The 15862-nt window shown below is 37.2% G+C and overlaps 1 protein-coding gene across 1 annotated transcript in view; it reads left to right on the forward strand.

Annotated features, from left to right (window-relative positions):
• Positions 1-6396, forward strand: part of SBSPON (somatomedin B and thrombospondin type 1 domain containing) — a 44317-nt gene extending 37921 nt beyond the window's left edge. Inside the window, exon 5 of the mRNA XM_049781841.1 lies at positions 6171-6396. Within this exon, the coding sequence (XP_049637798.1) occupies positions 6171-6288 (118 nt within the window). The 3' untranslated portion in view covers positions 6289-6396. The remainder of the gene's footprint in view (positions 1-6170) is intronic.
• Positions 6397-15862: the final 9466 nt, after the last annotated feature.

Below are 15862 nucleotides of genomic sequence, written 5' to 3' on the forward strand. Positions count from 1 at the left end.
GCCAGTACATCAACTCTCTGATCTAAAGAGTCAGATGGCAGGGTCAGAAGTGAGCAAATTCAGAATCTAGTGCCCAGTTTACTCGGTGAGACTCTGAGACTTTTTTCAGAGATTAGTGAGTAAAACTTATTATTGGCATCCAGACCAATCACTCAAATGACCTCCTGATTATATCAAAACAGAGTTAGGTTTTGTCTGTTTTGCAGTGTCAGGGATCTGAGCCACATCCTGATCCTAGAAGCAATGAAGATTTATTGTGAGGAACATGTACAAATCCCTGAGACCTAACTGAAACCAACAGAATCAGAATAAATAAGTAAATAAAATAAAAATTTGAGAGTAAATTTTTAACAATCTTCTAGATTAGGGAACTGCATAATATAGTAAATATATTTTGAAATTAATATCTATTATTTAATAAGATGTTTGCTTGAGCTTGAGACCAGGGCTACTTGGGAATCATGCAGTGCTTGAGATCAAACTCGGCTTCACACATGTTGAGTATGTGTTTTATCACTGAGTTCGCTCCCTAGCCAAGATAGAAAATATTGTTGGCAAGCTATATGGTGTCTCAGAGCTGTTCAGCTTTGCATTGCAACACGAAAGCAGCCATTGACATTACATCAACAAATGAACTTGACTTTGCTTAATGAAATTGTATTTATGCGAACTAAAGTGTAAATTTCATGGCAACAAATATTTTGATTTTCTCTCAACTCTTCAGATATGTAGAAGTCATTATTAATTTGGGGCTGGAGCTATAGCACAGAGGGTAGGGTGTTTGCCTTGTTGCAGCCAGCCCAGGTTTGATCCCTGGTATCCCATATGGTCCGCCAAGCCTGACAGGAGTGGTTTCTGAGTGCAGATCCAGGAGTAATACCTGAATTCTTTGGGGAGCTGCCCCAAAGAAACAAAAGAAAAAAAAAAGTCATTCTTAATTCACACATTTCAGAAATGTAAGGTGGGCTGGATTTGACTTGTAGCTCCTACTATGTTGACTTCTGCCCAGATGACTTATATTCACAACGAAGTTTCAGAGCCTCTGCTCAATGGGGTAGTTGGTAAAGCATGGCTGGAATGATGGTGTGTTGGGCCTTGCTGCGACCTTTGTAGGATAATAGATCATTCGGAAAAATTGACCCTTCAACATATTTTATCATCATGAAAATCTGCCCAAGTCCTATACTTATTTATCAGTTAAATCAGATAACACTATTCATAACTAACAGACAGATCTCATGTTGGACAATTTTTGCACAAAGGTCAATTTATGTCACACATGGATTATTGTTTTAAGTATATTAGATAAAACTGGTAAAAATACAGGTTAGAAAATAAAATATAGATCTATATAGTTAGCCATTACTTCTCTGGTATATTTTAACATTCAATGACTTAAATTTATATTTAATAGTGCTTATACCATTTGAGTATTCCATTTGAACAGCTCAATGAGTCAAATAGAAATGAAATATCTAAAATTAATATTTTTCATTCATATTTTGAGTTTAAATTCATAACTTAATTGGTATCCATGAATAGCCTTGAATTCTGACTGAAGTACCAGTGTCTTTATTATTATTATTATTATTATTATTATTATTATTGATTTTCGGGTCATACACTGCAATGCTCAGGGGGTTACTCCTTGGTTCTGCATTCAGAAATCAATATTAGCAGTGCTTGGGGCACTATCTGGGATGATGGGGATTGAACCCAGGTGGGCTGGCTGCAATGCAACCATCTTACCTACTCTGGTCCCTATACCAGTGCCTTTTACAGAAATGATTTCAATTATCTGACTTTGTTTTTTTTAACTTCTTCCATTTTTTCATTATGGAATGGAGTGAGAGGATTACAAGAGATCATTTGATATAGGTTCCCTTTCAATTTAAATATACATGAAAAAGGAAACTTGACATGCCTCTTTATATACAGAGATCAAGAAAGAGAAATAGATATGATAACCTTAAACTATTCTTTCTTTTTTTTTAATTTTGGGATTAATTTTTATTTAAAAAGTTTTTGTATATCAGGGTAGAAATAATTTAATGCAATATTATTGTAATATGATTGTATATTACTTTTGAGATTACAAAGATTTAATGCATGTTATTCTTTTTTAACATTACTTTTAGAAAATATTTAACAATGCTTTAATACAAATTTCTTAGTTTTAAAAAAACACAGTATACCTGAAATCATTGTCAGTAATATTTTCCACAGCTAGTAGAGATTTAAAAATTTGAGCATTGCTATTTAATTATCTGTTTTGAATTTTCAATATTTATAGAGGTCTTAATTATTTGAAAAATAATTGAGAAGTACTAATTATAAATAGATTCCCATTTATTCCAAATGCTACACTTATCATTTGAACCTACACTTATATGTTGCTCTTTTAAATGGATTTTCTTCTAAGTAAATTGTGACTTTTAGGAAATGAAGGGGTACATAAATGATAGTACAGTGCATAAAGTTCTTCTCTTTCATGTAGCTTAATCAGGCACTCTTGAGCAACATATATGGTACTTTACTTATACTATCTGTGATCTCTGAGCAGAAATAAGCCAGAAATAAGCCCTGAACACACAACGAGGTGTGCTTTAAAATCCAAAAATAAATAAATAAAATAGAATAGAATAAAATCATGTTTTTTCTCTATGTTGCAATGAGTAGTGCTTATCTGGCTATCTTAACTTCACTCAGCATTTTATTTGAGATTTTATCACATCTTAAACACCTGATATATATTTTTTACATTTTATTAGTTAAATAATGTAGAAATGCAAATACATTGATTGTTCCATGATTTTATCACAAAAGATCCTTTGAAATATAGATGAAAACTATTTGTCAGTTCCTAGTTTATTTACAAATACTATGTAAAATGCACAGGTCATTCTTAGAACCTGATAAAGAATAAAACTTTAGTTAGGGTATAGTTCATAAACAAGTTTATGATGACAAAAATATTGAGTGGGTCATCATTTCAGGAAATCAATCATAGTTCCTTTAAATTTTGGAGTGAGAACTAAGTGATATGAGTTTTATAAGAAAGTGAATTAGGCCTGTGTGTATCTGAGGGTATGTGTATCTGATGTTATCGCTATTCACCTTAAGCACATACCTTATTTTAACACCCAGAACACACGCCAGCTTTCCCCAATACCCCCACTTGTCTTCCCCAAACACATGAACACACACCCTATTTCATTCCTATCTCACATCCTATGCGATTAGCTGAGAAAGAGTCCACACCCTACTCTCCCCAATGTAAATATCCATTTCCCACCTACAGTAAACTGAGTGGCTGGTGGATGCTTCCCTGTGAGCACTCTAATTGACCAGGATCCAACCTCACCAGTGACTTCCACATCCTGGGATCTGACTTTATTAGCATCATTTACAACTGGCACCTGAACAGGAAAGTCAGATCCCAAGATATAGCAGTCAATGTTGAGTTCAGATCCTGGGTGAGTAGAGTACTCACAAAAAAAAGCAATCATCAGCTGCTTCGAGAGAGTAATTAAGTTTAATGGAGGTGGGAAATGGACTCACACTAGGGGAGAGTATGTTGTGGACTTTGTGTGAGATAATATTAAAATAATAATAATATTAAAACAAGGGGTGTACTTCTGTGTCTACGTAAAACAGGGTGAAGAGATTAGGAAAAGCAAGATGTATTCTATAAGTGTTAATAAAGAAAAAGAGTATGTGATTAAGGTGATTAGCTACTTCTACCTCTTTTCTGTTTGTTAAACAAGAATTGAGAAAGGGTAGATAAGTTATGCTACATTGTGTTCTGCTATAGGGGAGAACCCCAGATCAGAGCTTATAGCAAAGAATTAAGGGCCCAGAGAGATAGCACAGCGGTGTTTGCCTTGCAAGCAGCCGATCCAGGACCAAAGGTGGTTGGTTTGAATCCCGGTGTCCCATATGGTCCCCCGTGCCTGCCAGGAGCTATTTCTGAGCAGACAGCCAGGAGTAACCCCTGAGCACCTCCGGGTGTGGCCCAAAAACCAAAAACCAAAAAAAAAAAAAAAAAAAAAAAAAAAAAATAAAAAAGGAAAAAAAACAAACAAAGAGTTAAAAAGTGGCTGCCATTTTGCATAGGCACAGCAAAAGCTGGGATAATAGAAGGAAATAAGTAACTTTTCATGAGAGCAAGGTGGTGAGGATATTTTAAGCCATTTACTGTTGTAGCTAATTCTTAGGAGTTATTGCTCGTGAGGGTAGCCTTGGCTTAAAAACATTATAGAATAGATTGTATACTTATATTCTCAAAACAATAAGCTTTTTAAATAGCATTTTCTTAGACATATCACAATTTTTTCATAGATTTCTCTGAACATAAACATTAGCACATTGCTGTAGATATATTTACCTACATGTATTTGAACACAAGTATCCAAATATTCTTACACCAAGCACTGTAATAAGTGTATAGAGAACCCATGTTCCTTTTATATAGACTTCTTTAAACAACATAATTAGAAAATTTCTGCAGATATAAATAATTTGAAAATAAATTCGAGAATAAGTTGATAAATAATACACACAAAAAAGTATCACAGCAATTGAGAACTATTCACTAGGATATCTGAGAACCATTATTATTATTAATTATTATTATTAGCCACATTATGCATTTCCCCAGATTTATGAAAACTAACATTAAACCACTAGAGTAGGACACATGATTATCTGATTTCAGTGAGACATAGAAAAGAGTTGCTATTAGATCTATAAATACAGTTTATTAGATTATTATTCGATTTACTTATTTTTATTTATTAGATTATTATTGCTATTAGATCTATAAAACACAGTTTAACCAGCAATATAGTGATCAATGCAAATAATGTCAAGAGATTAACCTAGAAGAAGGATACATTTTTGGAATTGCAGGAAGTTCTGAAAGCAGCTTCTCCTCAATTGGACTTTGGCTAGGCTTGGCTTTTCCATCTCCATCTTCTGTGGTAGGTTGTTGAAGGTCTCCTGGGATAAAAAGGCCTTTGTTACCTGGTGCAGAATATGGATGGGAAACCCAATCTTCGCCTTGCTGCTTGAGCCCCCTCCAATGGAGCTATATTTTTGGCTTCTGTACCATCAGTGACCTCGATAAGATGCTGCTGGTTGGGGGACTAAGGTCCTCATACAAAGCGCGTCTGGTAGAAAAAAGATGATGGGCATTGAAATCTGGGACACTGCAACTTCCTAGGATTGTTTCTCTTTATAGCTGACTAGTGAAAAAAAAGACATCTTTTTTTTTGGTGTCATTTCAGTTGATTAATCCATAATTATTCTAGACACTGTACCATTCGACAGTGCCCAGGACTTGGATTTCCAGCACTGGCTTGTCCACACAGGGATTGGGGTGCAAGGGTATATATGGTTGAGCTGTTTACTGATTCTGAGTCTGCAGAGACACTAGCCAGATCATCTTTGGTGAGAGATGATGATCTTTCTGGTTTTGTGCCAGCAGTAAAAAATAAATTATCAGCCCTGGGAAGTTCTTTAGATTGAGAGCTTGTCACTACTGGGAAGGCATCCTTTCCCTCAAGGGCATGTGCACAGAAAAATCTCTGTCATGTATAGTCAGAGAAATACAGGTAGATGGACCAGAGCAACTCAAATGTTCAGAATGGGGCCATATGCATCAATATTCCTGTGAAGAGCACTGCACACTCAGTCCAGCTCAAGGGGCCAGTCATGGTGATAATCCACAGAGGGTCAAATCACTCACTATCACTGGGTCTTCTTGTATCCCTGGGTCGCTATTTGGGCTCCAGTTGTGAAAAAAAAAAAACACTGGTGAAGTCAGATCCCAAGATGTAGAATTCACTGGTGAGGTCGGATCCTGAGTGATTACTCACAAAAAAGCATCCACCAGCCACTGCCTCAAAAACCTTAAACTATTCTTTCAATGTGAGGATGTACTCAAAAAGGGATTAACTGGCACTTTGCTTTGATTGAATCCCAAGAAGGGAAAATGGATTATTCTTCCAAATTGTTAAACTGCAATCTATGTCAAAATTTCATGTGTAATTATTAACTTTTTTTTAACTTCAATGAGACTTTTGTAAATTAAAATCTTCTTTGGTTCACTTTCAGCATAACTAACATTTTTTTATAACTAACATTTTCAAAATATTATATCATTTCAGAAGTCAAACTCTCCACTGGCAAGCAATTGGCAACCCTCGATGTCAAGGAACTTGGAAAAAGGTTCGACGAGTCGACCACTGTTCTTGCCCAGATGTTCACAGTTTCATTTTTATATAGATTGTCATGTAAATATTTCAAAATGTATTTGGAAACATGCTCAATTTTTATCAAATTATACTTAATACATCAAAGCCAGGCAAAAATCGTTCAACCCAGGTGGTTGAATGGGTGTCATTTCCCCGCTATGAAATGGAAAAGAAAAATTTAGTGTCAGGTTTACAAGACAAAAAAAAAAAACAATTCCTGTTTTTTTGTATATTGACTTGAGGAACCCCAAAAGGCTCCTGTGGCTTATGTTCTCCTTCCTCTTGGCAGACTCCCATTCACCAGGTAGCTCACATGGAAGTGAAGTATTTATTTATTTGCACTAAAATTACCATAACATCATCCTTTATTTTTTCTTGGTAATTTATTAATTAAAGGTATTGGTGCTTTGGATCTTACATTCCCCAATTTCTAAAATATTTTCTTTTAAATATACACAGATAATAGATATATCCACAGTCTTACACAGCCCTATATGTTTACTCCACAAACTTTTAAATAATTTCAATGAAATTGCCATGAACTATCCAATGTTTATTCTAGATTGTTTACATATTGTAATTTTTACAAAGAATAATTTTGGCAGCAATGGATGAAACAATTTTTTGACTTATGAAAATTCCATAAGCAGCAACATCTAAGATTATTTTCAAGGCTTAGAGTCTGAGAAAAGCAATATTCTCATTCCATATTAATTTAAATGGCAAAGTTGTTTTTGTGATAAATTTAATTCCTCTGAAATTATTAAGATATATTTGAGGGGCCGGAGAGATAGCATAGAGGTAGGACGTTTGACTTGCATGCAGAAGACCGGTGATTCGAATCCTGGCATCCCATATGGTCCTCCAAGCCTGCCAGGAGTGATTTCTGAGTGTAGAGCCAAGAGTAACCCCTGAGCACTGCTGGGTGTGACCCAAAACCAAAAAAAAAAAAAAAAGATCTATTTGAGTCTCATCAATGTTAGAAACTTCATGTTTCCCATTAATATTTTAAGGCCTATATTTAACATTGCGTGGGGGGGAAGAAGGGTTCATTCTCAGTGATGCTCAAGGCTTACAACTGGCAGTGCTCAGGGAGCAACAAAGAGTATCCAGGATGGAACTGGCTCACCTGTGCACTAAGCAAGTACCTTAACTCTGTACTGTCTCCAGCCCCATTAAAAAATGTTTTTAAGCAATTATATTGAAAATGTAGTTGGAAATTTTCCAATTTATATAACAGTCTTATTATAATAAATATATTTTTATTCACATTTTAAGAGTTTTTATTTTTTTTGTTTTTGCCACATGGTGGGGGGGGGTGAATACCATTTCAAACAGTACAAATGATTACCAAAGAGGATGAATAACATTTTACCAAAAAACAAGTCAAAAGACCTTCAGATTTAACAGGCTCAAATTTGATGACTCAAAGATACAAAATATTTATTGTGTCAATAAATGATTCCAATATGTTATCAATTTAACTTATTTTACTTGCATAAAATCAAGCTTTACTTTCCCCATTTAGCTTTTAGCGAATGGCTATCAATTGCTTTCATGTTAAAGTATATTTTTGTTACTTATGTTCTTGAGAATAACATAGGCTAGAAAATCTTAACTAGTAAATGATGATTTTTGAAAGCTTGTTATTAATTCCTGCAAAACCTGAATAGTTTAGGCTTGAAACAATGAAATCCCAGTGATTAATGAAAAGCTAAAAGTTTTCCTGTTCAAAGTTAAAATCAAAGAATTTAAGATTGCTTTGGTATTATTTTTTTTTTATTTTGCTTTAATGAGTACCTCAAGAGTTTTTTTTTTTTTTTTTTTTTGGTTTCAGTTGCCAAGACTTGGTGGAGGTTTGCAAATATTATTCTTTTTTTTTTTTTTTTTACTTTTTTTCTTTATTTAAACATCTTGATTACAGAAATGATTGTGATTAGGTTTCAGTCATGTAAAGAACACCCCCTTCACCAGTGCAACATTCCCACCACCAATGTCCCCAATCTCCCTCCATCCCACCCCACCCCCACCTGTGCTCCAGACAGGCTTTCCAGTTCCCTCATTCATTCACTTGATTATGGTAGTTCTCTGTGTAGTTATTTCTAGTGTATTCACCACTCTTTGTGGTGAGCTTCATGAAGTGAGCTGGTGTTCCAGCCCTCCTCTCCTTGTCTCTGAGGATTGTTACAAAAATGACTTTTTTCTTAAAACCCATAGATGAGTGAGACTATTCTGTGTCTCTCTCACTCCCTCTGACTTATTTCACTCAGCATGATAGATTCCATGTACATCCATGTATAGGAAAATTTCATGACTTCATCTCTCCTGACGGCTGCATAATATTCCATTGTGTATATGTACCATAGTTTCTTTAGCCATTCGTCTGTTGAAAGGCATCTTGGTTGTTTTCAGAGCCTGGCTATTGTGAATAGTGCTGCAATAAATATAGGTGTGAGGAAGGGGTTTTTGTATTGTGTAGATTCCTCCAAAATCTGGAAATTGAGCTCCCATTTGATCCAGCTATTCCACTCCTAGGGATATACCTTAAGAGTTTCTATGTTCATTCTACAATGATTTACGAATCCTAAATTATTTAATAGACTGATTTTTCAAAAGTGCATGTGGAAAGTAATTTGAACAAAAATAAATACTCTGGGGCCTAAAGCGACAGTACAGCAGGTAGGGTTGTTGCCATGCATACATGGTCAATACAGGTTCAATTTCTAGCACTTCATATGGCAAACCTGAGCCTGTCAGGAGTGATCCCTGAACAGAGTAGGAGCATCACTAGGTGTCACAAAAATTAAATTAAAAAAATAAATTAAAGGGAAAGATATTAGTGTGGTAAGAGAAATGGGTAGAAGACAAACCAGGACAATTAAATATCTTATGGTCCCCTTTTATGGGTCTTGCTTGTGTCTGAAGACTACATGTAGTGGTGCTCAGGGCTACATACACAGTACTAGGGATTGAAGCCCAGGCTTCTGTATGCAAAACCTGCTCTCCATTTTTGGAGCTGGCTATCTCCTTAATTCCCTTCCAGGTTTTTCTTGGGAAACTTTTTATTCAAAGATTTTGCAATTTAACATAGATAGCAGTGGCAAAATATAAGTTGCTTCTATTCTTGCATAAACATTTTGGTTTTCTTCTTAACAATGCACAAAGTGATTAAAAATAAAACTGGTTCTTTCCTCCAAGTATATTATAGTTAAGGTTCATAGAAAAGATTGCTGACTTAAAAAGCAAAACACAGTACATTTTTGCAGAGGTCTAAGCAATCTCATGATGACCATATTAAAGTTAAGTGAAACAAGTCAATGACTTATGAAAATACATATTTACCAACCTTTAAACCAGGGCTGGCTGTGTGCAAAGCCAGTGACTAACTGCTGTACTCTCTCTCCAGAATCCCAATTTGAGGAGTTTTAAATCCAGAATAAAGAAAAATGGGGCTAGAGTGATAGCACAGTGATAAGGCATTTGCCTTGTTCGCAGTTGACCCAGGATGGACTCGGGTTTGATCCCTGGCGTCCCATATGGTCACCTGGGACTGCCAGGAGTGATTTCTGAGCACCATAGCCAGGAGAAATCCCTGAGCATCACTGGGTGTGGCCCAAACACAGGAAGGAAGGAAGGAAGGAAGGAAGGAAGGAAGGAAGGAAGGAAGGAAGGAAGGAAGGAAGGAAGGAAGGAAGGAAGGAGGGAGAAAGGAAGAAATCAGAAAGAAAATATGAAAGAAAAAAGAAAGATGGAAAGAAAGAAAAAAGAAAGCCAGAAAAGTGTTAGTTTAAGTTGCATGTTTGAAGCCCTTCTTTGATTTACACAGCTGTATAGCATTGCTGGAAGAAGCCCTGAGAGCTCCACTAGGAGTGTCCTCAGAACTGGGAGAAAAAAAAAATAAAACATTTCAGATGGAAAAAAATTTTTTTTCTGCAAAAAGAGCAAGAACAAGAACATACTTAGGAAAAGTACCCTTGTGAAGAAATCATCAGAGGATCCTTGGAGTCTAACAGAATAAATCCACCAAATTTGGAAAGAAAAGTCTTGAAATTAGCATCCTAAGTAAGCCAATCTACTAGTAGCAAGGTGTGACAGCAAGATAAAGCCATCAAAATAAAAGGGCAAAAATTGTAAGTGCATTATTAAAAAAATGAACAGAAAGGGGTTGACTACAAAACTTGAGAAGGGGATGGCTATGCAAATGTCCACAGGATTGAAAGAGAGGAACAAGGTCATTGTTAGCATCCGGAAGTGAATAGTTCAATATGTCCTTCTGTGGAATTGTTGAGAGTTGGTGTTGAGACAGAGCAGAAGATTTCCTTCATAGCAGGCAGCATCTTACAAGGTTTACTCTAGGCGGACTCCATTGAGACAACTAAGAATGGAGACTGAGTGAGTCTAACTTTTGAATGTGGTTCTTTAAGTGCTCTATAAAAAAATGCTAACTGAAGCCTCATCCCCCACCCTTTCTCCCTAGGTAACTTGACCTTACCTGCAAGACCCCGCCCATTCCTGGGAGGGGTCTTGGAAAAGGTAGATAAAACCTTTAACCCAGGGGATTCGGCCTTTTTTGGGTCTTTGCCCTTTTGGTCTTTGGCCAGCATGGAGGTGAAAAGGAAGATGGCTGAAAGGAGTTAAGATGCAGGGCTAGCGAAGAATGGCTGTGCTTGAAAGGTTATGATATAAGCCACACATGTGGTGAATAGGGCATAAATAAAGTTGATGCTTCCTGATGCCTGTCTCTGGATGAGTCTGATTCCGCCGTTCACCTAAACCTGGGACCCGCCAGCTGAATGGGAGTTGCAGAGCCACGTGGCCTGGGATGGCAGGGAAGAATCCTTCAATCCATCCTTCACCATCCAGACCCATCTTTAATTATTTAATGCTACAGCTAACGTGGGTTGGAGTGTAAGTACAGTGGGTAGAGTACTTACTGTTTACGCAGTTGACCAGAGTTTGATCCCTGGCACCCCATTTGGTCTCCCAAGCATTGCAAGAATGATTCCAGAGCAGAGTCAGGAGTAAGCCCTGAACAATTCTGGTTGTGGCCCCAAAACAAAGCAAAATAATGCTGCAATCAAGGATGCACACTTTCTTCTCACTTTTACTATCATTTCACTCACAACAATTCATGAAATTGATCATGATATGGATCATCTATCATAAATGACTACAGGTACCAAAAGTTCAATAGCTATGTCCCTGTCTGAAGATTTATATAGGTTCGAACACCTTGGCTTTTTCACGCGAATACCCACAGAACTTTCAATTAACTCATCCATATTCATAAATAAAAGTGACTATCCAAGGACAGTATTTATGAGAAGCAATAACAAAAGATAAATCAAAATTCAACAGAAACATCAAAACTTCAAAGCAAAAGAGGTCAGAAAAGATATCTCAGTCATGAAATAAGAATATGATACGATGAAAATAACAAAGAATGAAAAGTTTTAGACTATTAAAAGTTTTATAATAGCTGAAGTTTATGAATATTTGGACTACTCAAGTTAGTTACACATTATCTGGAAAATACACATAAAAATGAATATACAAGGGGCCGGCGAGGTGGCGCTAGAGGTAAGGAGTCTGCCTTGCAAGTGCTAGCCAAGGAAAGATTGTGACTGTGGTTCGATCCCCTGGTGTCCCATATGGTACCCCCAAGCCAGGGCAATTTCTGAGTGCTTGGCCAGGAGTAACCCCTGAGCATCAAACGGGTGTGGCCCGAAAAACAAAACAAAAAAACAAACAAAAAAACCCCAAAAAATGAAGATACAAAACCAGGATAAAACATACTGGACGATCAATGAAATACAAGATCTGGGTAATGGGAGTTCCAGAAAGAGCACCAATCTAAACTATAATAAAATAAAATTTAGTTTAAGTATTATAGCTCACAAATTAATAAAAATTAATAACAGGGGCCGGCGAGGTGGCGCTAGAGGTAAGGTGTTTGCCTTGCAATTGATAGCTAAGGAAGGACCATTGTTCGATCCCTCAGTGTCCCATAAGGTCCCCCCAAGCCAGGGGCAATTTTTGAGCTCTTAGCCAGGAGTAACCCCTGAGCATCAAACGGTGTGGCCCGAAAAACCAAAAACCAAACAAACAAAACAACAACAACAAAAAAAAAAAAAACACACAAAGAAGGAAAACAAGCAGTGTTGGTGGAGAGAAAGGAACTCTTTCACTGGTGGTGGGAATGCCGTCTAGTCCAACCTTTATGGAAAGCGATATGAAAGTTCCTTCAAAAACTGGAAATTAAGTTCCCATAGGATCCAACTATACCACTCCTAGGAATATACTCTAGGAACACAAAAATACAATACAAAAAAAATCTCTTCCTCACACCTATATTCATTGCAGCACTATTTATCATAGCAAGACTCTGGAAACAACCAAGATGCCCTTCAACAGATGAATAGCTAAAGAAACTGTGGTACATACACACAATGCAATATTATGCAGCTGTCAGGAGAGATGAAGTCATGAAATTTTCCTATACATAGATGTTCATGGAATCTATTATGCTGAGTGAATAAGTCAGAGAGAGAGAGAGAGAGAAAGACGCAGAATGGTCTCACTCATCTATGGGTTTTAAGAAAAATGAAAGACATTCTTGCAATAATTTTCAGAGACAAGAGATGAGGGCTGGAAGATGCAGCTCACAACATGAAGTTCACCACAAAGACTGATGAGTGCTGTTAGAGAAATAACTACATTGGGAACCATCCTAACAATGTGAATGAATGAGGGAAGTAGAAAGCCTGTCTTGAGTACAAGCATGGGTGGGGTGGAGAAGAGGGAGATTTGGGACATTGGTAGTGGGAATATTGCACTGGTGAAGGGGGTGTTCTTTACATGATTGAAATTATACAACTACAATCATGTTTGTAATCAGTGTTTAAATAAAGATTAAAAATATATTTAAAAAAAGAGAAATGGTTGGGTCACACTGTTGAGTCAACACTCAGAAGTTATCAGCATTTTGTTGTTCCAGGAACTTATAGCCCAAATTTTCATCTCCAGGCTAGTCTTTAAAATTACAACTAGGGGCCAGAGTAATAGCACAGCGAATGGGCATTTGCCTTGTATGCAGCCAACCCAGGGTGGACTCATTTGACTCCTGGCACCCCATATGGTCCCCAAGCCTGCCAGGAGCAATTTTTAAGAGCAGAGGCAGTAAACCCTGAGTGCCACCGGGTGTGACCCAAAAACCAGAAAATAAATAAAATCACAACTAATCAGAAGTTTCAGTGGTCAGAGCAATAGTAAAGCCAGTAGGGCATTTTCATTGCATGGCTGAACCAAGTTTGATCTTCAGCATCCCACAGGGACCCGAGTACTTCCAGGGGTAACCCCTGAGCACCTCTGAGTGTGGCCAAAGAGTGGGGGGATTTTAGTAGATTAGTGGCTTTTATCCATCTCAATGTCTCATGATAAACTATAGCTTTCTATATATATCTTTGCTACATCCAGCAGTGATCTGGGGTTATCCATGTATTCAGGGATCACTCTTGGTAAACCTCAGAACATATGCAGTACTTGTAAAAAGTGCCATCCCAGATTGTAAATTTCCATAAACAGGAAAAACAAGACCCCTACCTTCTTACAGCTGCATGTAAAGCTACATATATATCTAAACAATAATTTCAACTTTTTTTTTTCATTAAGATTAAACTCAAGGGGCAGGCGAGATAGCATGGAGGTAGTGCGTTTGTCTTGCATTCAGGACGGTGGTTCAAGTCCCAGCATCCCCTGAGCCTGCCAGGAGTCAGCCTCCTGAGTCAGTCCCCTGAGCCTGCCAGGAGTGATTTCTGAGTGTAGAGCTAGGAGTGCTGCCGGGCCACCAAAAACAAACAAGATAAGGAAATTTGAAGGATTTCATTTGTTTATAGGGGCCCCCTCAGCAGCTATTCCATATCATGCCTTACCCCATTTTGCCTTTACTTTTTACATATTCTCAGTTCATACTGTAAAATGTTTAAATACATCTAAACCAGCCCTTTTAATAAGAACAATTAAGAAAACCATGTATTGATCTATCCAATTTCCTTTTGAATCTAGTAAGCAAACTCAGGATCTCATAAATCCATGTAAATGCTTTGTTACTGGGCTACATCCCTGACCTTAAGACAGTGATTTGAGGGGGCAGGACAGTTTTGAACCACACGCTTTGTTGCTCGGGTTTCACTCCTGATTTGTGGTGAGGGATCATACTTGTTACGCTTGGGAGAACACATGGGGGTGGCTGTGGATAGAAGCATGGTCGGATATGTGCAAGACAAGTGTCCTGTCGACTATTATCTCCTAAGACCTTACAGTGATTTTTTGGGGGGACGAATACACCCAGCAATGTTCAGGGGTAGCTCCTGATTCTGCATTCAGAAACACTCCTGGAAGTGTTTGGAAGACCATACAGGATACCAGAACCTACGTTGGCCAAGTACAAGTGTCCTACTTGTATCTCTTACAGCAATTATTTTAAAGAACTGTAGTTTATGAAATTAGTAATAGTTGAATTTTAGGCATTTATTTCAACACCAATCCTATCACAAGTGCTTCCGTATTCCATCCTCACCTGATGCTGTTACAATATAGTTTGGTTGCAGCTGAGATCTCACGTTTTCAGTGTGGTTGTCTGTGCTGCTGATTTATAGCTATACCATTCTCCATATCACCAATACAAAACAGAAGCCTTGACCCATTTCCCCATTACATCTTTTTCTCATTTTCTTCTTTCTTGCCTTGATTTCTTCAGTTGCTCTTTATTTTTAGTTTTTGGCCCAAACCCAGTGATGCTCAGGGGTTACTCCTGGCTCTTTGCTCAGACATTGCTCCTGGCAGGCTCAGGTGACCACCTGGGATAGGATGTCAGGGATGGAACCTGAGTTCTTCCCAAGTCAGCCACGTGCAAGGCAAATGCCCTACCACTTTGTTATCATTCCAGGCTATTTCTCTTTTATAATCTCTGGGGTCAAGGGTGATCTGGGCATTCCCATTTTACAATACATTTCTTCATCCAGTTATACTGTTTCACAGATAAGTGAGATTATCCTATGTTTGTTTTTGTTCTTCTGGCTTACTTCACTCAACATCTTGTAGTGCCAACTAAGGTGCTGAAAATTGCATAATTTCATCATTCCTTGCAACTGCATAGTATTTCACTGTGTATATGCACCACATCTTCCTAATTCATTTGTAAGTCGCTAGACATCCAGATTCATTCATATCTTAGCTACTGTAATAGTGGAGCAATGAATAAAGGTGCGCATAAGTCCTTTTGAATGAATGCTTTTAAGTTCTGGAGGTAGATACACACAAGCAGAATTGTTACAAGAATTATTTTTTTAAATGACATAAAATAATTTGAGTATTTACCATAATGACAAATTAGATTTGATGATTTATAGTTTATATTTGGAACAAAGAGAACTTTTAAGTTCACTTGACACATTTGCTGAGCTTTTCTACTTACTACCTGTTTACAACATAACCAATGGTAGTGGTAAAAAACCATTAGCCAGGAAAAACATTATTCACACTCCTATTTATCATGACAAATATAAGAAACAAATCCAGAAACAATGTATAAAATTTAAATAAGA

This window comes from Suncus etruscus, chromosome 10, assembly GCF_024139225.1.
Source record: "Suncus etruscus isolate mSunEtr1 chromosome 10, mSunEtr1.pri.cur, whole genome shotgun sequence".
NCBI lineage: Eukaryota > Metazoa > Chordata > Mammalia > Eulipotyphla > Soricidae > Suncus > Suncus etruscus.